The 23086-nt window shown below is 31.0% G+C and overlaps 1 protein-coding gene across 2 annotated transcripts in view; it reads right to left on the bottom strand.

Annotated features, from left to right (window-relative positions):
* LOC133621985 (DENN domain-containing protein 11-like) overlaps positions 1 to 18004 on the bottom strand; it is a 26842-nt gene extending 8838 nt beyond the window's left edge. Inside the window, exons 1-5 of one of the 2 annotated variants that reach the window (XM_072916054.1) lie at positions 17268 to 18004; positions 17127 to 17234; positions 6911 to 7010; positions 5436 to 5594; positions 752 to 908 (exon numbers count right to left, since the gene is read on the bottom strand). In XM_072916054.1, coding sequence (XP_072772155.1) covers positions 752 to 908; positions 5436 to 5594; positions 6911 to 7010; positions 17127 to 17234; positions 17268 to 17526 — 783 coding nt within the window. In that variant the 5' untranslated portion in view covers positions 17527 to 18004. Of the gene's footprint in view, positions 1 to 751; positions 909 to 5435; positions 5595 to 6910; positions 7011 to 17126 lie in introns of both variants that reach the window. The other variant, XM_061984484.2, reaches the window with a different exon arrangement.
* Positions 18005 to 23086: the final 5082 nt, after the last annotated feature.

The raw sequence follows: 23086 nt of genomic DNA, 5'->3' as shown, positions 1-23086 counted from the left end.
TCCGCGCGCAGTGCGCTCACGAAAGGGGTGGGGCTCACCCTGGTTGATATAGACAGCAGGACGGTGGCCATGGAAGTTGGAACCCGTTAAGGAGTGTGTAACAACCCACCTGCCGAATCAACTAGCCCTGAAAATGGATGGCGCTGGAGCGTCGGGCCCATATACCCGGCCGTCGCCGGCAGCGAGACGTGCTTGGAGGTGCGCTCAGCGCGGCTCCCATATGATTGCGCACTGGTGTGCGTCTGGGTTGTGACAGCGTGGCACGCGAATGTCTGTGCTGCATTGGATCAGTCTCCTTTCTTTAACAGGCAAAAGCTTTATAACCTCACTAATGCCTTGCATCGTCTATATTAGATATATAACAACGGGCGGGTACGGGCGGATGCGGTTCTGATCAAATGTTAGATCGGGTGGATTGCGGATGGTTGACGACTTTCTGATGCGGTTGCGGATGAAATAATTGCCTATCCGCGCATCTCTAATATATATATATATATATATATATATATATATATATATATATATATATATATATATATATATATATATATAAACTTTTTTTTTTCTTTATAAGAATGTTTTTTTAAATACATTTTATGCCATCAATGCATGATTGCATTAAATGAATGATGTAAAAACTGATGATAATGTATTATTAAATTAAATCAATTATTATCAAATCAAATGATATTTTTAAAAATGAAATTAGAATATTAAATGAATGAAAATATTGTACACATAAATATTCCACCTTCATTTCCGGGTGCATGCTGTGGTTGATGGCGCTCCCCCAGGCGTCCACAGGGCACGCAGTTACAAGGTCGTGGCCGCTAGGGGGCAGCAGCGCCCTCTTGTCCTGGTAGAAGGCCTCCAGGGGCGAGTAATGTCCCGGGGCCTGAAGCTGGAGCCTAAACACAGCAGAACTGCACAGTCAGCTAACAATGAAGTGAAATAAAGCTGTCCGAAGAAGGTGGAAGGCGAGAGACGTCGCAGCTCGGCTTTTTACTCTCAGTCCTGCCTGCAACTTAACTTGAACTTGAACTTAACACGCTGGCTTTTGTAGGCCCACAGGATGGAGAGTGAGTTGTGCTTGCAGCAAACTAAGTTGAAGCATCAGATGACAATCTTGTGACCACACAAGGACAACTTTGTCTCACCCGGGCAGAGGTCACGCAATTTGATGAGTAACATGATGGAATGTCAAGTGTGCTTGGTTGGAATCTGACATGATTACACTCAAATATATCATGAAGACAACTTGTGGTTTTTTTTTAAACGCAATATTGTGAGAAAAAAGTTGTTATTTTATCCAATCCACTTTATTTGTATAGCACATTTAAACAACAGAAATGTTTCCAAAGTGCTGCACAACAATATTAAAAACAATATTCAAATAATATCCTTAGCTCCACCAATGACTGAATAAAAACAAAAAATAAATAAATACAAAACCAATATAAAAACAATACAAAAATAGATATGATAAAAATGTTTACAATAATTGTGTAGAAATATTTTCATAAAAATGATTTTAAGAACAAAGTATGGCATTTTTCATGATTAAAGTGAAATATGTTCTGAAAAAAGTCATAGTTTTTTTAGAAAAAAAAGTTGTAATTTTACAAGAAAAAAAATGGCATTTTACACGATTTTAGTCAAATTTATTATTAGATGTTTTTTTGTTTTGAAGAAAAACTTAACATTGTGAGAAATAAGTTGTAATTTTACAAGAACTGTGTAGAAATATTTTAATGAAAAATATTTTAAGAAATTTTTTAAAATTTTTCTAGAAAAAAAAGTATGTTATTTTACGTCAAATATATTGTGAAAAAGTCATATTTGTTTTCATAAAAAAAAAAAAATCCAAATTTTTCAAGAAAAACGTGTAATTTTAAACGATTATAGTGAAATATTTTTTTTTTAAATGTCTATTTTTTGGGGGGGATAAATGGAATTTGGTGAGAAAAAAGTTGTTATTTTACAAGAATTGGGTAGAAATATTTTTAATAAAAAATTGTTTAAGAAAAAAATTAAAAAAAAAAAAAGTTGAACCAAGTATGCCATTTTACAAGATTAAAGTCAAATATATTGTGGAAAAAGTCATGATTATACTGTAATAATTTTACACGACTATAGTCAAATATATCATGAAAACAAGTAATTTTTTTTATCAGAAAAACACAATATCATGAGAAAAAAGTTATTTTACAAGAATTGTGTAGAAATCTTTGAATGAAAAATATTTTAAGAAAAAAATATTTAAGAAAAAAATATTTTAAGAAAAAAGTTTGACTTTTTGTAGAAAAAAAGTATGTTATTTTACATGATTAAAGTCAAATATATCAAGAGAACAGGTTTTTTTTTTTTTTTAGAAAAACGCAATATGGTGAGAAAAAAGTTGTTATTTTACAAGAATTGCGTATAAATATTTTAATGAAAAATAGTTTAAGAAAAAAATATTTTAATAAAAGAGTTGAACCAAGTATTCCATTTTACAAGGTTAAAGTCAAATATATTGTGGTAAAAGTCATAATTATAATGTAATAATATGTCATTTTACACGACTATAGTCAAATATATCATGAAAACAAGTTGGTTTGTTTCAGAAAAATATTGTGAGAAAAGTTATTTTACAAGAATTGTGTAGAAATATTTTAAGAACATTTATTTTAAGAACAAAGTATGGCCTTTTTTAAAGTGAAATATGTTGTGAAAAAAGTCATAGTTTTTGTAGAAAAAAAGTTGTAATTTTACAAGACAAAAATATGTAATTTTATTTTATTATAAAATGTATTATTCTTTTGAAGAAAAACTTAATATTGTAAGAAAAGTTGTAATTTTACAACAAGTGTGTAAAAATATTTTATGGAAAAATATTTTATGGAAAAAATATTTTCAGAAAAAAGTTAAAACATTTTCTACAAAAAAAAGTATGTTATTTTACATGATTAAAGTCAAATATATTGTGAAAAAGTCATATTTCTTTTCAGACAAAAAGTCGTATTCTTACAAGAAAAATTTGTAATTTTACACTATTATAGTCAAATTTATCAAGAAAACAAATCTTTTTTTTTTTAGAAAAACGCAATTTGTGAGAAAAAAGTAGATTTTTTTACAAGAAAAAAAGTTGAACATTTTTAGGAAGAAAGTATGTAAAAAAAAAAAGTTGTTATTTTACAAGAAATAAATATTAAATTTTACACGATTTTAGTCAAATTTATTATGATAAGTTTTTATTCTTTAGAACACAAACTTAATATTGTCAGAAAAAAGTTATAATTTTACTAGAAATGTGTAAAAATATTTTACAAAAAAAGTTTGACTTTGTGTAGAAAAAAAGTATGTTATTTTACATGATTAAAGTCAAATATATTGTGAAAAAGTCATATTTCTTTTCAGAAAAAAAAAAATCCAAATTTTACAAGAAAAACATGTAATTTTACACGATTCTAGTCAAATATATCAAGAGAACAAGTTTTGTCTTTTTTTTTAGAAAAATGCAATATAGTGAGAAAAAAGTTGTTATTTTACAAGAATTGGGTAGAAATATTTTAATGAAAAATATTTTAAGAAAAAAATATTTTTAAGAAAAAAGTTGAACCAATTATGCCATTTTACAAGATTAAAGTCAAATATGTTGTGAAAAAATTCATAATTATAATGTAATAATATGTCATTTTACACGACGACAGTCAAAAATATCATCAAAACAATTGTGAGAAAAAAGTTGTTATTTTACAAGAATTGTGTAGAAATATTTTCATAAAAATGATTTTAAGAACAACGTATGGCATTTTTCATGTTGTGAAAAGTAATAGTTTTCGTAAAAAAAAAAGTTTTAATTTTACAAGAAAAAAATATGTAATTTTACACGATTTTAGTCATATTTATTACGATAAGTTGTTTTTTTATTTTGAAGAAAAACTTAATATTGTGAGAAATAAGTTGTAATTTTACAAGAACTGTGTAGAAATATTTTAGTGAAAAATATTTTAAGAACAAAATATTTTAAGAAAAAGTTTAAAATTTTTCTAGAAAAAAGTATGCTATTTTACATGATTAAAGTCAAATATATTGTGAAAAAGTCATATTTCTTTTCAGAAAAAAATCCTAATTTTACAAGAAAAACATGTGTCATTTTACACAATTATAGTCAAATATATCAAGAGAACAAGTTTTATGGTGAGAAAAAAGTTATTTTACAAGAATTGGGTAGAAATATTTTAATGAAAAATAGTTTAAGAAAAAAATATTTTAAGAAAAACGTTGAACCAAGTATGCCATTTTACAAGATTAAAGTCAAATATATTGTGAAAAAAGTCATAATTATAATCTAATAATATGTCATTTTACACGACTATATTCAAATATATCATCAAAACAAGTCTTTTTTTTTCAGAAAAAAGACAATATTGTGAGAAAAGTTATTTTACAAGAATTGTGTAGAAATATTTTAAGAACAACTATTTTAAGAACAAAGTATGGCATTTTTAACGATTAAAGTGAAATATGTTGTGAAAAAAGTAATAGTTTTTGTAGAAAAAAAGTTGTAATTTTACAAGAAAAAAATATGTAATTTTACACGATTTTAGTCAAATGTATTATTCTTTTGAAGAAAAACTTAATATTGTGAGAAAAAAATTGTATTTTTACAAGAAGTGTGAAAAATATTTTAAGGAATAAATATTTTAAGAAAAAAGTTCAAACATTTTCTAGAATTTTTTGCTATTTTACATGATTAAAGTCAAATATATTTTCCGAAAAAAGGCTTATTTTTACAAGAAAAATGTGTAATTTTACACGATTATAGTCAAATATATATATATAAAGTCTATTTGTTTGGGGATAAATGTAATATGGTGAGAAAAAAGTTGTTATTTTACAAGAATTGGGTAGAACTATTTTAAGAAAAAATAGTTTAAGAAAAAAATATTTTAAGAAAAAAGTTGTTATTTTACAAGAATTGTGTAGAAATATTTTGATGACAATTAGTTTAAGAAAAAAACTATTCTAATATTGTGATAATATATTCTATTTTTCAATAAAAAAAGTATGCCAATTATTTTACATAATTGAAGTTAAATATATATTTTTTTAAAAGTGATATTTTTGTTACTTTTTTATTTTTTTATTTTACAAAGAAAATGTTATTTTACGTATATCATAGAAAACCCCCATATTGTGAGAAGAATGTTTTTTTTTACAAGAACTGTGCAGAAATATTTTAATAAAAATGTATTTTTTTTAAGTTTAATGAAAAATATTTTAAGAAAAATATATTTTTAGATTTTTTTTCCTAAAAAAAAAGTCTCAAATTTGGGAGAACAAATTGTGTATGAACACTGGAACTCTGGGGGTGTAATAAAGCGTGGCCCCTAGAGGCCCCTAGACCAGGATCCAGGAAGTCCTCTCCTGTCCAGCAGGTCTTGACTCACCTGACCTGGTGCTCCAGGAAGCTCATGTAGCGATAAAGCAAAGTGTACGAAGGCGACAGGATCCCCACCGACTTCATCCTGGCGCCGCGCTCCGCCGGGCTCTCCACCGCCATGTTGGCGAAGCAGGCCAGGCCGAAGTAGCGGCCCTTGCGGAAGTAGCTGGGGTGGGATGGGGAGAGGGAGCGTGGACAAAGACATGAATCATGGAGGCACCGACAGATGGCTGAGCTATCATTTTAATTCTTTATTTAGCCTTTTTCTCAACATGCCACACATTCTGTTTCCTGTTCATTCAATTCTAATATTTCATTGTGAGGTCATCGTACTCCTTTATCCATTCATATATAATAGGATGCAAAAATGATTGAAATCAATCAAATACAAAAATATTTATAGTCCTTTTACAGAAAGTCTTTGATGACTGGAAAGAATATGCAAATATTTATTATTAAAGTAATTTAATAAGTATGTGAGAAAAATATAGAAATATTTGTTGAGTGATTAAAACAAAATGAAAAATATATTCATCACCCACTTAATGAAGTAATAAGAGATTCATTCTGTAGTCAAATAAAATAAATAAAATACATTTAAATGTAATTTAATTAAAACATAAAATGTGCCCCCACTACATTAGGTAGGAGGTATATGTGGAGTTTCACTGTGCAATAAAATAAATAAATAAAAACGAATTAAATTATTTATTAATTAAATCAAATAGAATTAAAAAATAAAGTAATATAATAAGTATGTGAGAAAAATATAGAAATATTTGTTGAGTGATAAAACTTAATGAAAAATATATTCATCACACACTTAATGAAGTAATAAGAGATTAATTCTGTAGTCAAATAAAATAAATAAAATACATTTAAATGTAATTTAATTAAAACATAAAATGTGCCCCCACTACATTAAATTGGAGGAATATGGAGAGTTACACTGTGCAATAAAATAAATAAATAATAATTAAATTATATATAAATTAAATTAAATAGAATTAAAAAATGAAGTCCACCACCTATTTACATGAAGACGGTGATAATAGAAACATGCAAAAAAAAGTATGCCATTTTACAAGATTAAAGTCAAATATAATGTGAAAAGAGTCATAATTATAATGCAATAATATGTCATTTTTTGCGACTATTTTCAAATATATCATGAAAACAAGTCTTTCTTTTTTTTTCTTTCAGAAAAACAAAATATTGTGAGAAAAAGTTGTTATTTTAAAATTAATTGGGTAGAAATATTTTAATAAAAAATAGTTTAATAAAAAAATATTTTAAGAAAAAAGTTGAACCAAGTTGCCATTTTACAAGATAAAAGTCAAATATGTTGTGAAAAAAGTCATAATCATAATTGTGATGGATAGAGAAATAGATCAAGGAATGAATAATGTGCAGACATTTCTCCAACGATGAAAAAAAAAACATTGAAAAAGTAATAAAAATGTAATATTTCAAGTGACTAACATGAAGTCTGTGGTGACTCTGTGGGATCCGCTGGCAATGGCTTTGAACTCCACGCCTTCCAGGTCCATGTCTGTGGGGAGGCACCACTCCAGCATGTTGCCTGCACACACACACACACACACACACACACACACACACACACACACACACACACACACACACACACACACACACATTGTATTGTATTGTACTTGTATAAACACCTGTATGAATATTAATATAAACTACTTGTATTTATGTATTTATGTATTGTATTGTACTTGTATAAACACATGGAATTCCTGGAAATTTGTTGAACGTGGAAAAATAGTAGTTTAAATTTCCAGGATGAATTGAATGTGTTGAAGGTGGAATGGTTTGAGTCAGTTGAAAAATGTGGGAATTGTGGAAGTTTGAAAAATGGATAATTTGTTTTGAATGGGAAAAATGTCCCTGAAAACTGGGAATTCTAGGAAATCCTGGAATTTTTTTTATTTTTATTGTTGAAGTAGAGCACACAATTCCTGAACATGCTAAATATTTTGAAATTGGAACGGTTTGAATGTGGGAGTTGTGGAACTTTGAAAAATGTCCCATTCTTTTCAATGGAAATTTGGAAATTTGGGGAAAAGAGGGAATTTTCTTTAGAAAATGCTAACGAAAAATGTGAATGTTCTGAATGAGTTGAAATGGTTGGTGTCATAATTTTTCAAACTGCTCGAGAAATGTTAAAGTAGTAACATTTTTAATTGAGAAATGGTATTATGGAATTCCTGGAATTTCAGCAAAAACAGGAATTTTTCCAGTTCAAAAAACAACTTTGTTTTTTGTCCTGATTAAGATGAATGGTTTTACGGTGGAACGGGTGAAGTGGGTTGAAAAATGTGGAAGGAGTCGTCGCCTGAAAAAGGGTGAAAATAAGGTTTGGAAAACTGGGAATTTTTAACTTGAAAAAATTATAGTTTGAATGTCCAGTATGAGTGGAAAATGTTGATGTTGGAATGGTTTGAATATGTTGAATAATGTGGGAATTGTGCAACTTGGAAAAATGTCCCATTCATTTTAATGGGAACTTTCTGGGAATTTTGGGAAAAGCGGAATTTTTTGAAAATGATTAGGAGCATGAATGTCCTGAATGAGCTGAATTGGTTGGTGTTGGAATTGATTAAATCGGTGGAGAAATGTTGAAGTAGTAACAGTTTTTTCATTGAAAAATGGAATTACGAAATTTTGGGAGAACTGGGAATTTTTCAAGTTCTTAAACCAACTTGGTTTTTTTGTCCTGACTAAGAAGAATGTTCTGACATTGAAACGCTTTAAGTGGGATGAATGTGGGAGTTGTGGAACTTTGAAAAATTGTCCCATTCAAACTGGTCGAGAAAAGTTTAAGTAGTAACATTTTTAATTGAGAAATGGTATTACGGAATTCCTGGAATTTCAGCAAAACCAGGAATTATTCCAGTTCAAAAAACAACTTTGTCTTTGTCCTAATTAAGAGGAATGGTTTGACGGTGGAACGGTTGAAGTGGGTTGAAAAATGTGGAAGGAGTCGTCGCCTGAAAAAAGGGTGAACATAAGGTTTGGAAAACTGGGAATTCTGGGAATTCCTGAAAAAAAAATTTAACTTGAAAATATTATAGTTTTAATTTCCAGAATATGTGGGAAATGTTGATGTTGGAATGGTTTGAATATGTTGAAAAATGTGGGAATTTTGTAACTTGGAAAAATGTCCCATTCATTTCAATGGGAACATCCTGGAAATTTGGGAATTTTAGGAAAAGCGGGATTTTTCTGAAAATGATTAGGAGCATGAATGTCCTGAATGAGCTGAATTGGTTGGTGTTGGAATTGTTTAAATTGGTCAAGAAATGTTGAATTAGTAACAGTTTTTTAATTGAAAAATGGTATTACGGAATTTCGGGAAAACCGGGAATTTTTCAAGTTCTTAAACCAACTTGGTTTTTTTGTCCTGACTAAGAAGAATGTTCTGACATTGAAACGCTTTAAGTGGGATGAATGTGGGCGTTGTGGAACATTGAAAAATGTCCCATTCAAACTGGTCGAGAAAAGTTTAAGTAGTAACATTTTTAATTGAGAAATGGTATTACGGAATTCCTGGAATTTCAGCAAAAACAGGAATTATTCCAGTTCAAAAAACAACTTTGTTTTTGTCCTAATTAAGAGGAATGGTTTGACGGTGGAACGGTTGAAGTGGGTTGAAAAATGTGGAAGGAGTCGTCGCCTGAAAAAAGGGTGAACATAAGATTTGGAAAACTGGGAATTCCTGGAATTTTTTTAAACTTGAAAATATCATAGTTTTAATTTCCAGAATATGGGGAAAATGTTGATGTTGGAATGGTTTGAATATGTTGAAAAATGTGAGAATTTTGTAACTTGGAAAAATGTCCCATTCATTTCAATGGGAACATCCTGGAAATTTGGGAATTTTGGGAAAAGTGGGATTTTTCTGAAAATGATTAGGAGCATGAATGTCCTGAATGAGCTGAATTGGTTGGTGTTGGAATTGTTTAAATCGGTCAAGAAATGTTGAATTAGTAACAGTTTTTTAATTGAAAAATGGTATTACGGAATTTCGGGAAAACCGGGAATTTTTCAAGTTCTTAAACCAACTTGGTTTTTTGTCCTGACTAAGAGGAATGTTTTGACATTGGAACGCTTGAAGTGGGTTGAAAAATGTGAAAGGAGTCATTGCACTAAAAAAGGTTGGAAATAAGGTTAGAAAAAAATAGGAATTCCTGGAAATTTGTTGAACGTGGGAAAATGGTTGTTTGAATTTCCAGGATGAATTGAAAATGTGTTGAAGGTGGAATGGTTTGAGTCGGTTGAAAAATGTAGGAATTGTGGAAGTTTGAAAAATGTATAATTAATTTTAATGAGGAAAATGTTCCTGAAAACTGGGAATTCTAGGAAATCCTGGAATTATTATTTTTTTATTGTTGAAGTAGAGCACACAATTCCTGAACATGATAAATATTTTGAAATTGGAACGGTTTGAATGTGGGAGTTGTGGAACTTTGAAAAATGTCCCATTCTTTTCAATGTGAATTTCATGGAAATTTGGAAATTTGGGGAAAAGAGGGAATTTTCTTTAGAAAATGCTAAAGAAAAATGTGAATGTTCTGAATGAGTTGAAATGGTTGGTGTCATAATTTTTCAAACTGCTCGAGAAATGTTAAAGTAGTACAATTTTTAATTGAGAAATGGTATTATGGAATTCCTGGAATTTCAGCAAAAACAGGAATTTTTCCAGTTCAAAAAACAACTTTGTTTTTTGTCCTGATTAAGATGAATGGTTTTACGGTGGAACGGGTGAAGTGGGTTGAAAAATGTGGGAATTGTGGAAGTTTGAAAAATGGATAATTCGTTTTGAATGGGAAAAATGTCCCTGAAAACTGGGAATTCTAGGAAATCCTGGAATTATTTGTTTTTTATTGTTGAAGTAGAGCACACAATTCCTGAACATGCTAAATATTTTTGAAATTGAACGGTTTGAATGTGGGAGTTGTGGAACTTTGAAAAATGTCCCATTCTTTTCAATGGAAATTTGGAAATTTGGGGAAAAGAGAGAATTTTCTTTAGAAAATGCTAACAAAAAATGTGAATGTTCTGAATGAGTTGAAATGGTTGGTGTCATAATTTTTCAAACTGCTCGAGAAATGTTAAAGTAGTAAAAATTTTAATTGAGAAATGGTATTATGGAATTCCTGGAATTTCAGCAAAAACAGGAATTTTTCCAGTTCAAAAAACAACTTTGTTTTTTGTCCTGATTAAGATGAATGGTTTTACGGTGGAACGGGTGAAGTGGGTTGAAAAATGCGGAAGGAGTCGTCGCCTGAAAAAGGGTGAAAATAAGGTTTGGAAAACTGGGAATTCCTGGAATTTTTTTTAACTTGAAAAAATGATAGTTTGAATGTCCAGTATGAGTGGAAACTGTTGATGTTGGAATGGTTTGAATATGTTGAAAAATGTGGGAATTTTGTAACTTGGAAAAATGTCCCATTCATTTCAATGGGAACATCCTGGAAATTTGGGAATTTTGGGAAAAGCGGGATTTTTCTGAAAATGATTAGGAGCATGAATGTCCTGAATGAGCTGAATTGGTTGGTGTTGGAATTGTTTAAATCGGTCAAGAAATGTTGAATTAGTAACAGTTTTTTAATTGAAAAATGGTATTACGGAATTTCGGGAAAACCGGGAATTTTTCAAGTTCTTAAACCAACTTGGTTTTTTTGTCCTGACTAAGAAGAATGTTCTGACATTGAAACGCTTTAAGTGGGATGAATGTGGGAGTTGTGGAACTTTGAAAAATGTCCCATTCAAACTGGTCGAGAAAAGTTTAAGTAGTAACATTTTTAATTGAGAAATAGTATTACAGAATTCCTGGAATTTCAGCAAAACCAGGAATTATTCCAGTTCAAAAAACAACTTTGTTTTTGTCCTAATTAAGAGGAATGGTTTGACGGTGGAACGGTTGAAGTGGGTTGAAAAATGTGGAAGTAGTCGTCGCCTGAAAAAAGGGTGAACATAAGGTTTGAAAAACTGGGAATTCTGGGAATTCCTGGAATTTTTTTTAACTTGAAAATATTATAGTTTTAATTTCCAGAATATGGGGAAAATGTTGATGTTGGAATGGTTTGAATATGTTGAAAAATGTGGGAATTTTGTAACTTGGAAAAATGTCCCATTCATTTCAATGGGAACATCCTGGAAATTTGGGAATTTTAGGAAAAGCGGGATTTTTCTGAAAATGATTTGGAGCATGAATGTCCTGAATGAGCTGAATTGGTTGGTGTTGGAATTGTTTAAATTGGTGTTGGAATAGTTTGAATATGTTGAAAAATGTGGGAATTTTGTAACTTGGAAAAATGTCCCATTCATTTCAATGGGAACATCCTGGAAATTTGGGAATTTTGGGAAAAGTGGGATTTTTCTGAAAATGATTAGGAGCATGAATGTCCTGAATGAGCTGAATTGGTTGGTGTTGGAATTGTTTAAATTGGTCAAGAAATGTTGAATTAGTAACAGTTTTTTAATTGAAAAATGGTATTACGGAATTTCGGGAAAACCGGGAATTTTTCAAGTTCTTAAACCAACTTGGTTTTTTTGTCCTGACTAAGAAGAATGTTTTGACATTGGAACGCTTGAAGTGGGTTGAAAAATGTGAAAGGAGTCATTGCACTAAAAAAGGTTGGAAATAAGGTTAGAAAAAAATAGGAATTCCTGGAAATTTGTTGAACGTGGGAAAATGGTTGTTTGAATTTCCAGGATGAATTGAAAATGTGTTGAAGGTGGAATGGTTTGAGTCGGTTGAAAAATGTAGGAATTGTGGAAGTTTGAAAAATGTATAATTAATTTTAATGAGGAAAATGTTCCTGAAAACTGGGAATTCTAGGAAATCCTGGAATTATTTTTGTTTTTATTGTTGAAGTAGAGCACACAATTCCTGAACATGCTAAATATTTTGAAGTGGGAATGGTTTGAATTTGGGAGTTGTGGAACTTTGAAAAATGTCCCATTGTTTTCAATGGGAATTTCATGGAAATTTGGAAATTTGGGAAAAGGGGGAATACAACCATTAAACTATGATTGAGGTGAAACAAAAAATAGTTCTTCCGAGTTATGGAATTGAACCCAGTACTACTGAGTGAGAGGCAGCAGTCTTAACCATTCAGCTATCCTGGGTGCATTTGAGTCGTGATTTTCACTCATATACAAATGTAATCAGTGAACTATGATGGAGGTGAAACAAAAAACTAGATCTTCCAAGTTATGGAAATGAACCCAGTACTACTGAGTGACAGGCAGCAGTCTTAACCATTCAGCTACTTGAATAGTGATTTTAGCTCATATACAGTACAAATGTAATCGGTGAACTATGATGGAGGTGAAACAAAAAACTAGATCTTCCAAGTTAAGGATTCGAACCCAGTAGTACTGACTGAGAGGCAGCAGTGAACTATTTACTTGTTGTAAATTGGGTCTGGCTGATGTAATCGTGACACCTGTCGCAGTAAACTACGATTGAGGTTGAACAAATTTTTTTAACTCAAGTTACACATCAAACCAACTGGAATTTGAATCCAGTACCCCTGTACTGTGAGCCCACAGTGTTGCTATAACCTATCCTGGGTCCCTTTTTATTGTTGATTTTTGCTCATATACAAATGCAATCATTAAACTATGATTGAGGTGAAACAAGAAAATTAGTTTTTCCCAAGTTATGGAATTGAACCCAGTACTACTGAGTGAGAGGGAGCAGTCTTAACCATTCAACTATCCTGGGTGCATTTGAGTAGTGATTTTCACTCATATACAAATGTAATCAGTGAACTATGATGGAGGTGAAACAAAAAACTAGATCTTCCAAGTTATGGAATTGAACCCAGTACTACTGAGTGAGCGGGGGCAGTCTTAACCATTCAACTATCCTGGGTGCATTTGAGTAGTGATTTTCACTCATATACAAATGTAATCAGTGAACTATGATGGAGGTGAAACAAAAAACTAAATCTTCCAAGTTATGGATTCGAACCCAGTAGTACTGACTGAGAGGCAGCAGTGTTAACCATTGAATTATTTACTTGTCATAAATTGGGTCTGGCTCATTCACTAATCTAATCGTGACACCTGTCGCAGTAAACTACAAATGAGGTTGAACACATTTTTTAACTTAAGTTACACATAAAACCAACTGGAATTTAAAATCAGCAACCCTGTACTGGGAGCCCACAGTGTTGACCATTAGGTATCCTGGGTCCCTTTGATAGATGATTTTTGCTCATATACAAATGCAATCATTAAACTATAATTGAGGTGAAACAAATATCTAGATTTTCCAAGTTATAGAATTGAACCCAGTACTACTGAGTGAGAGGCAGCAGTCTTAACATTTCAGCTATCCTGGGTCCATTTGAGTAGTGATTTTCGCTCATATACAAATGTGATCAGTGAACTATGATGGAGGTGAAACAAAAAACTAGATCTTCCAAGTTAAGGATTTAAACCCAGTAGTACTGAGTGAGAGGCAGCAGTCTTAACCATTGACCTATCCTGGGTCTTGTTGTAAATGGAGTCTGGCTCATTCACTAATGTAATCGTGACACCTGTCGCAGTAAACTATGATTGAGGTTGAACGAAATTTTGGACTTCAGTTACATATCAAACCAACTGGAATTTGAACCCAGTACCCCTGTACTGGGAGCCCACAGTATTGACGGTTGAGCTATCCTGGGTCCCTTTGATTGTTGATTTTTGCTCATATACAAATACAATCATTAAACTATGATTGGGGTGAAACAAAAAACGAATTCTCCCAAGTTATGGAACTGAACACAGTACTACTGACTGAGAGGCAGCAGTCTTAACCATTCAGCTATCCTGGGTCTTGCTGAAGAACAGTTTTCATAATATACAGATGCAATCAGTGAACTATGACAGAGGTAAAATGAAGTAGCTCTTAAGAGAAGATTCCGTGCCTCAATTACAAGTATAATTGAGGAGCCATGTCTCAGTTAAACTACAATGTAGGTGAAACAAAACATTGCAGCTATGTAAGTTACCTAGCTACCAGAGCAGGATTCAAACCCAGTACACCTTGTTGGTGGCCAAGTGCGAAGCACTGATCAATCCTTGGTCTTCTCGGTAGAAGATTCAGGGCCCCAATGACAAATGTAACCGAGGACCCGTCTTGATAAACTACGATGGAGGTGAAACAAAACTTGGGAGATTTTTAAGTTACCTAACGTCCTGACTGGGAATGGAAACCATTACTTCTTTATGGAAGCCAATGCTTTCAACCGCTCAGCTATCCTGGATCTTGGTGTCATTGTTTAGCTCACGTTTAAGACATATTTTTTTAGAACAGATCAATTTTAACAATTTTCCAGCTACGTCTTTATTCAACACACCAACCACCATGACTAGGGAAGGTTGTTTTGGTTTGGTCATATAAGTAAATGCTGTGTTATTATTCCAAAGGCCTTTCAAGGTTCCTTGACCTGAATTACTCATATTGTCCACAAGATGGAAGCAAATATTGAGCATTCAGAGGCCGCCTGGTATTTAAGATTGATTTGAACGCACCCGGCGATGCGATGCTTTGTTCAACTCACATTTCAGCTTTTTCTCATTACATACAGATTTTTTTTTGCTGTTTTTGCTTACATTTTTATAAAAAAAAATTCAATGTAAGAATAGAACAAAAATAATAATGCGATTAACTGCATAACTTAGTTTGTCAACAATTCTGCCTGTACAAAAATATTACAGTTCAGTTACACATTGCTAATGGTAGTTTTTATTAATCCATTTATTTAAATGCTATTATTATTTCATTATTTTAATTTAGTTTTTTCCATTGTAATAGCTTGGCTATTTTGTTATTTACGCCACTACCTCAATACACTTCAGAGTTTGAAATAAATAAATATACAATAATAAATAATATGTAAATAAACAATATAACAAATACTATATAATAAATAATAACAATACATAAACAACTGTATTCTTTATGCGATGTTTTTATTTGAAACACATAACTTTTAAAATTTGCACAAAATATCTGTGTCGGACCGGTATCGCCATTACCTGAATTTTATTCGGTATCGCATTGGAAAGAAAATCAGCTGTATCGCACATCGCTAATGTTAGTACAATTTTGTACTCATATTTTATTATGTCTATTAGAATTATTTATACCTTTTATATACATAAATGCATTTTCTTCTTACTTATCAGTTGTGTACTTTGGGGCGGCATGGCGTAGTGGGTAGAGCAACCGTGCCAGAAACCTGAGGGTTGCAGGTTCGCTCCCCGCCTCTTACCATCCAAAAATCGCTGCCGTTGTGTCTTTGGGCGGGACACTTCACCCTTTGCCCCCGGTGCCACTCACACCGGTGAATTGTATGATGAATGATAGGTGGTGGTCGGAGGGGCCGTTGGCGCAAATTGCAGCCACGCTTCCGTCAGTCTACCCCAGGGCAGCTGTGGCTATGAAAGTAGCTTACCACCACCAGGTGTGAACGATTGATGGGTTCTACATGTAAAGCGACTTTGGGTACTTAGAAAAGCGCTATATAAATCCCAGTTATTATTATTATTATTATTACTTTTTTTCAAAATTGTTAAAATATTAAAAAAAAATTAAATTCAATATTTACATTGAAAACCCAACATGTATATATATATATTTATTTATATATATATATATATATATATATATATATATACACATACATATATATATATATATATATATATATATATATATATATATATATATATATACATATATATATAGACATATGTATATACACACACATATATATATATATAAATATATACATATACATATATGTATGTATGTATGTATATATATGTATATGTGTATATATATAGATGTATATATATATATATATATGTGTGTGTGTATATATAGATATAGATATTTATATACATGTATATATATATGTGTGTGTATAAAGATATATATGTATATATAGATATATATACATATATGTATATATATAAATATATATACATATATACAGTATGTATATATATGTATATTTATATATCTACAGTATATACATATACATACATATATATGTATTGTATAAATATGTTTGTATATATATATATACATATATATATACATATATATGTATATGTAGATATATAGATATATATACATATATATGTATATCTATATGTACACATATACATATATATGTATATGTATATATATATATATGATTATATATAGATATCTAAATACATATGTATACATATATATCTATATCTGTATACATATATATATATATATATGTATATATATATATATATATATATACATATATATATATATATATATATTTAAAAAAAAAATATATATATATATATATATGTCCATCCATCCATACATACATATATAAAATAGACGTGTGTGTGTGTGTGTGTGTGTGTGTGTGTGTGTGTGTGTGTGTGTGTGTGTGTGTGTGTGTGTGTGTGTGCGCGCGTGTGTGTTACGCCCACTATAAAAGTGTCCCTGCAGTCATTTTGCTGGTGTTATATTTCTCAGTATGTGCATCCCTCAACTCACTGCACATTTAACCAAGAGAAATCAGCGAATATAATATAATATAATATAATATAATATAATATAATATGATAAAGTTGATGTTTATTCTGTCATGTTGCATACTTGAAGTCGCACCTGTTCTGGTGTTGAAGGCCACCACGAAGACGGACACGATGTGGTCCTTCTCCTCCTCCCAGCTCAGCATCCTCTGGTCCTTCTCCTCCTCCCAGCTCAGCATCCTCTGGTCCTTCTCCTCCTCCCAGCTCAGCATCCTCTCCTCCAGCGGCACGTGCCCCGCTCCTGAATCCGAGGGATGCCGCGCCCTGTCCGGGTGTGGCGCGTCATCCGTGCCCGCCTGGGCGATGGAGGTGGCGGGCGGGGTAGAGGCGGACCTGTTGGAAGAAGAGGCACCGCTGCTCCACCCGAGCCTTCCCGGCGCCGAGGGGCTGGAGAGTCGGTCTTGTCCGTCTGCGCCACCGCGGGACGGAACCTCCTCCCAGTCCAGCAGAGGGGCTCGGTCCGACCGCTCCACCATGCCGCCTTGACGGCCTCACCGCGACGTCTCCCGTGGATGCTCGCACCTCAAGGCAGCTCCCGCATTGTCACTTAAATTACCCCTAAACGCTTGGAAGAGATGTCATCTTGTTCCCAAAATGCATTTCTGGAAGATTCCTTCCAGGGAGACCATCAACGTGATGCCGCTCCTCCGTCCAGCGCGGGCTGCATTCACAACAATCTCACCTTGGCTGCAAAATGTGCACAAAATAAAACGCTGGCGAACGTTTCAGAACGTTAGCATACTTGAATGCGCACAGCCACCTTCTTCACATCCGCAGCACTTTCCCTACAAATGTGTTCTCATCGAAAAGTATCCCCCACATTGTAATAAAGACGCAAGTAAATAAATAAAAATGGAATATTAATTTAGTTTTAGTTGTGTATATTGATTGGGCAAAATTGTAGTATTAGGAATCTGTTGAATGCGGCCGTCACTACCCGATCGATCCACGCATGCGCGAAGCCTATGTCTTTTTCTGTCAACTTCGTTTTACGGCAGTTATGTATTTCTCGTATCCCCATTCACTTTAGAATAGGTTAATTTGGCTATTTTTTTGGTATTTTTATTTTAAAAAACGAACTAGAAAATGCTTTTTTAATGTTATTATATTGCATCAAACACAAAAAGTAAAACCCAAATCCTCACTGATTTCAAATTATTAATACAATCTTGGAAAATAGTTAAAATCAATCAATCAGTCAATCAATTATTTTATTGTCATTGTCATAATAACACTTAAGTCATGCATGTCATCGATATTTTGTTTTTTGAAAGTATATAAGCCCATAAATTATTATATTTATTGGAGGAATTTAACTTGTTTTAGATAAGCCCAGTTTTTAATATATATATTTTATTTTTTCATGTGTATATATTGTCTCTTATATGTAATTGAACTTTTTAATACCAGGTTTTGTTTTTTTGACAATTGCATTTAATTTGATTTATTATGTGGATTGCTCAATCTTTTGTTAAATATTGAGTTATATCGTATGGGAAGTGCGTATTTTAATTCACCATAGAAGAGGTTCATTTGGGTATTTTATTGACATTTTAATGAAAGAGAACGACGTAGAAAATGTTTTTTAATGTTATTATATTGCAGGCTTAATTCGTCAAACACAAAAAGTAAAACCCAAATTCTCACATTGGGTTAAATGATTTCAAATTATTAATACAATCTTGGAAAATAGTTAAAATCAATCAATCAGTCAATCAATTATTTTATTCTCATCGTCATAATAACACTTAAGTCATGCATGTTTTTTAAAAGTATATAAGCCCATAAATTATTATATTTATTGGAGGAATTTAACTTGTATTAGATAAGCCCAGTTTTTGATATATATATTTTATTTTTTCATGTGTATATATTGTCTCTTATATGTAATTGAACTTTTTAATACCAGGTTTTGTTTATTTGACAATTGCATTTAATTTGATTTATTATGTGAATTGCTCAATCTTTTGTTAAATATTGAGTTATATCGTATGGGAAGTGCGTATTTTAATTCACCATAGAAGAGGTTAATTTGGGTATTTTATTGGCATTTTAATGAAAGGAAACGACGTAGAAAATGTTTTTTAATGTTATTATATTGCAGGCTGAATTCGTCAAACATAAAAAGTAAAACCCAAATTCTCACATTTGGTTAAATGATTTCAAATTATTAATAAAATCTTGGAAAATAGTTAAAATCAGTCAATCAATTCCTTTATTGTCATTGTCATAGTAACACTTAAGTCATGCATGTCATCGAGATTTTGTTTTTTAAAAGTATATAAGCCCATAAATTATAATATTTATTGGAGGAATTTAACTTGTTTTAGATAAGCCCAGTTTTTAATATATATATTTTATTTTTTCATTTGTATATATTGTCTCTTATATGTAATTGAACTTTTTAATACCAGGTTTTGTTTATTTGACAATTGCATTTAATTTGATTTATTATGTGAATTGCTCAATCTTTTGTTAAATATTGAGTTATGTCGTATGGGAAGTGCGTATTTTAATTCACCATAGAAGAGGTTAATTTGGTTATTTTATTGGTATTTTAATTTAAAAAAAACGACCTAGAAAATGTTTTTTTAATGTTATTATATTGCAGGCTTAATTCATCAAACACAAAAAGTAAAACCCAAATCCTCACATTGGGTTAACTGATTTCAAATTATTAATACAATCTTGGAAAATAGTTAAAATCAATCAATCAGTCAATCAATTATTTTATTGTCATCGTCATAATAACACTTAAGTCATGCATGTTTTTTAAAAGTATATAAGCCCATAAATTATTATATTCATTGGAGGAATTTAACTTGTTTTAGATAAGCCCAGTTTTTAATATATATATTTAATTTTTTCATTTGTATATATTGTCTCTTATATGTAATTGAACTTTTTAATACCAGGTTTTGTTTTTTTTGACAATTGCATTTAATTTGATTTATTATGTGAATTGCTCAATCTTTTGTTAAATATTGAGTTGCATCGTATGGGAAGTGCGTATTTTAATTCACCATAGAAGAGGTTAATTTGGGTATTTTATTGGCATTTTAATGAAAGAAAACGACGTAGAAAATGCTTTTTAATGTTATTATATTGCAGGCTTAATTCGTCAAACATAAAAAGTAAAACCCAAATTCTCACATTTGGTTAAATGATTTCAAATTATTAATAAAATCTTGGAAAATAGTTAAAATCAATCAATCAGTCAATCAATTATTTTATTGTCATTGTCATAATAACACTTAAGTCATGCGTGTCATCGAGATTTTGTTTTTTAAAAGTATATAAGCCCATAAATTATTATATTTATTGGAGGAATTTAACTTGTTTTAGATAAGCCCAGTTTTTAATATATATATTTTATTTTTTCATTTGTATATATTGTCTCTTATATGTAATTGAACTTTTTAATACCAGGTTGTTGTTTTTTTGACAATTGCATTTAATTTGATTTATTATGTGAATTGCTCAATCTTTTGTTAAATATTGAGTTATATCGTATGGGAAGTGCGTATTTTAATTCACCCTAGAAGAGGTTAATTTGGCTATTTTATTGGTATTTTAATTTAAAAAAACGACCTAGAAAATGCTTTTTTAATGTTATTATATTGCAGGCTTAATTCATCAAACACAAAAAGTAAAACCCAAATTCTCACATTGGGTTAAATGATTTCAAATTATTAATACAATCTTGGAAAATAGTTAAAATCAATCAATCAGTCAATCAATTATTTTATTGTCATTGTCATAATAACACTTAAGTCATGCATGTTTTTTAAAAGTATATAAGCCCATAAATTATTATATTTATTGGAGGAATTTAACTTGTATTAGATAAGCCCAGTTTTTAATATATATATTTTATTTTTTCATGTGTATATATTGTCTCTTATATGTAATTGAACTTTTTAATACCAGGTTTTGTTTATTTGACAATTGCATTTAATTTGATTTATTATGTGAATTGCTCAATCTTTTGTTAAATATTGAGTTATATCGTATGGGAAGTGCGTATTTTAATTCACCATAGAAGAGGTTAATTTGGGTATTTTATTGGCATTTTAATGAAAGAAAACGACGTAGAAAATGTTTTTTTAATGTTATTATATTGCAGGCTGAATTCGTCAAACATAAAAAGTAAAACCCAAATTCTCACATTTGGTTAAATGATTTCAAATTATTAATAAAATCTTGGAAAATAGTTCAAATCAGTCAATCAATTCCTTTATTGTCATTGTCATAATAACACTTAAGTCATGCATGTCATCGAGATTTTGTTTTTTAAAAGTATATAAGCCCATAAATTATTATATTTATTGGAGGAATTTAACTTGTTTTAGATAAGCCCAGTTTTTAATATATATATTTTATTTTTTCATGTGTATATATTGTCTCTTATATGTAATTGAACTTTTTAATACCAGGTTTTGTTTATTTGACAATTGCATTTAATTTGATTTATTATGTGAATTGCTCAATCTTTTGTTAAATATTGAGTTGTATCGTATGGGAAGTGCGTATTTTAATTCACCATAGAAGAGGTTAATTTGGGTATTTTATTGGCATTTTAATGAAAGAAAACGACGTAGAAAATGTTTTTTTAATGTTATTATATTGCAGGCTGAATTCGTCAAACATAAAAAGTAAAACCCAAATTCTCACATTTGGTTAAATGATTTCAAATTATTAATAAAATCTTGGAAAATAGTTAAAATCAATCAATCAATTCCTTTATTGTCATTGTCATAATAACACTTAAGTCATGCGTGTCAACGAGATTTTGTTTTTTATTTTATTAGATAAGCCCATAAATTATTAAATTCATTGGAGGAATTTAACTTGTTTTAGATAAGCCCAGTTTTTAATATATATATTTTATTTTTTCATAATGTCTCTTATATTTAATTGAACTTTTTAATACCAGGTTTTGTTTATATGACGATTGTATTCAATTTGATTTATTATGTGAATTGCTCAATCTTTTGTTAAACATTGAGTTATATCGTATGGTAAATGCGTCACTGAGTTTGTATATTGTAAACGTAGGCTCAGTGTTCAACAACAACGCCATTATATAAATGATAAATAATAAATAATAAACAACAACGCCATTATATACAAACAAAACGTCATTTAAAAATACATCATTTATTTTCAAACGTACAGAAACCCGAATGATGTGCTCAGCAGCCTTAAATGGCATTTTGACTTCTCTATTCACCTCAAAAATATCAATTTACAATACTGACAATTTAAAAAAAAACTACTCGTTGTTAGATCGCAGACATAGATTTAGGTTTATAGAAGAGATCAACTTTGGTATTTTTTATAAACGACTGTAACTGTCAGAAAGTGTTTTGGTCTTACCTTATTCTGACGCAGTTTTGAGATGTTTAGATTTGCTGTGCTCTTAATTTGGCGATCTAGTCTGAGACGTCATTTCCTGTTTGTAGCGTTTCTGCGTAATATGGGCTCCTGGGTGATTGTGTAAACAGCATTGTGTGCGTTCCTGACTAAAATGTAAGTATACGTCGAATATAGCAGGGTTATTCATGCTAAAATGCCTATAATGTGTTAGATTTAGCCTTAACCGAGGGTTTGTTTGCAACAATGTCTCTGCTTGACGATATAATTCGCCAGCTCAGCTTGTTAATACTTCTTGTTACACAGTAGTTACCCTATTCTGCCACTAGAGGGCGACACAGACCACGTTTAAATCAACAGTGCTTATTCTCCATTCATCTCTAATGGACTGCTTTAATAGTCCATGTACATTTGTTTTATAACACATTGTAGAGTATATTATATTATATATAATTGTATGTGTTCCCACCTAGACCACACACACACACACACACACACACACACACACACACACACACACACACACACACACACACGCACACACACACACACACACACACACACACACACACACACACACACACACACACACACCTATACCACACTTGTCCAGCTTCACCATTAAAGAGTGTCTGAAAGCGTCTCTGTGTCCTACTCTCT

This window comes from Nerophis lumbriciformis, linkage group LG25 (genome assembly GCF_033978685.3).
Source record: "Nerophis lumbriciformis linkage group LG25, RoL_Nlum_v2.1, whole genome shotgun sequence".
Classification (NCBI taxonomy): Eukaryota; Metazoa; Chordata; class Actinopteri; order Syngnathiformes; family Syngnathidae; genus Nerophis; species Nerophis lumbriciformis.
This window is presented reverse-complemented; position numbering and strand designations above follow the sequence as displayed.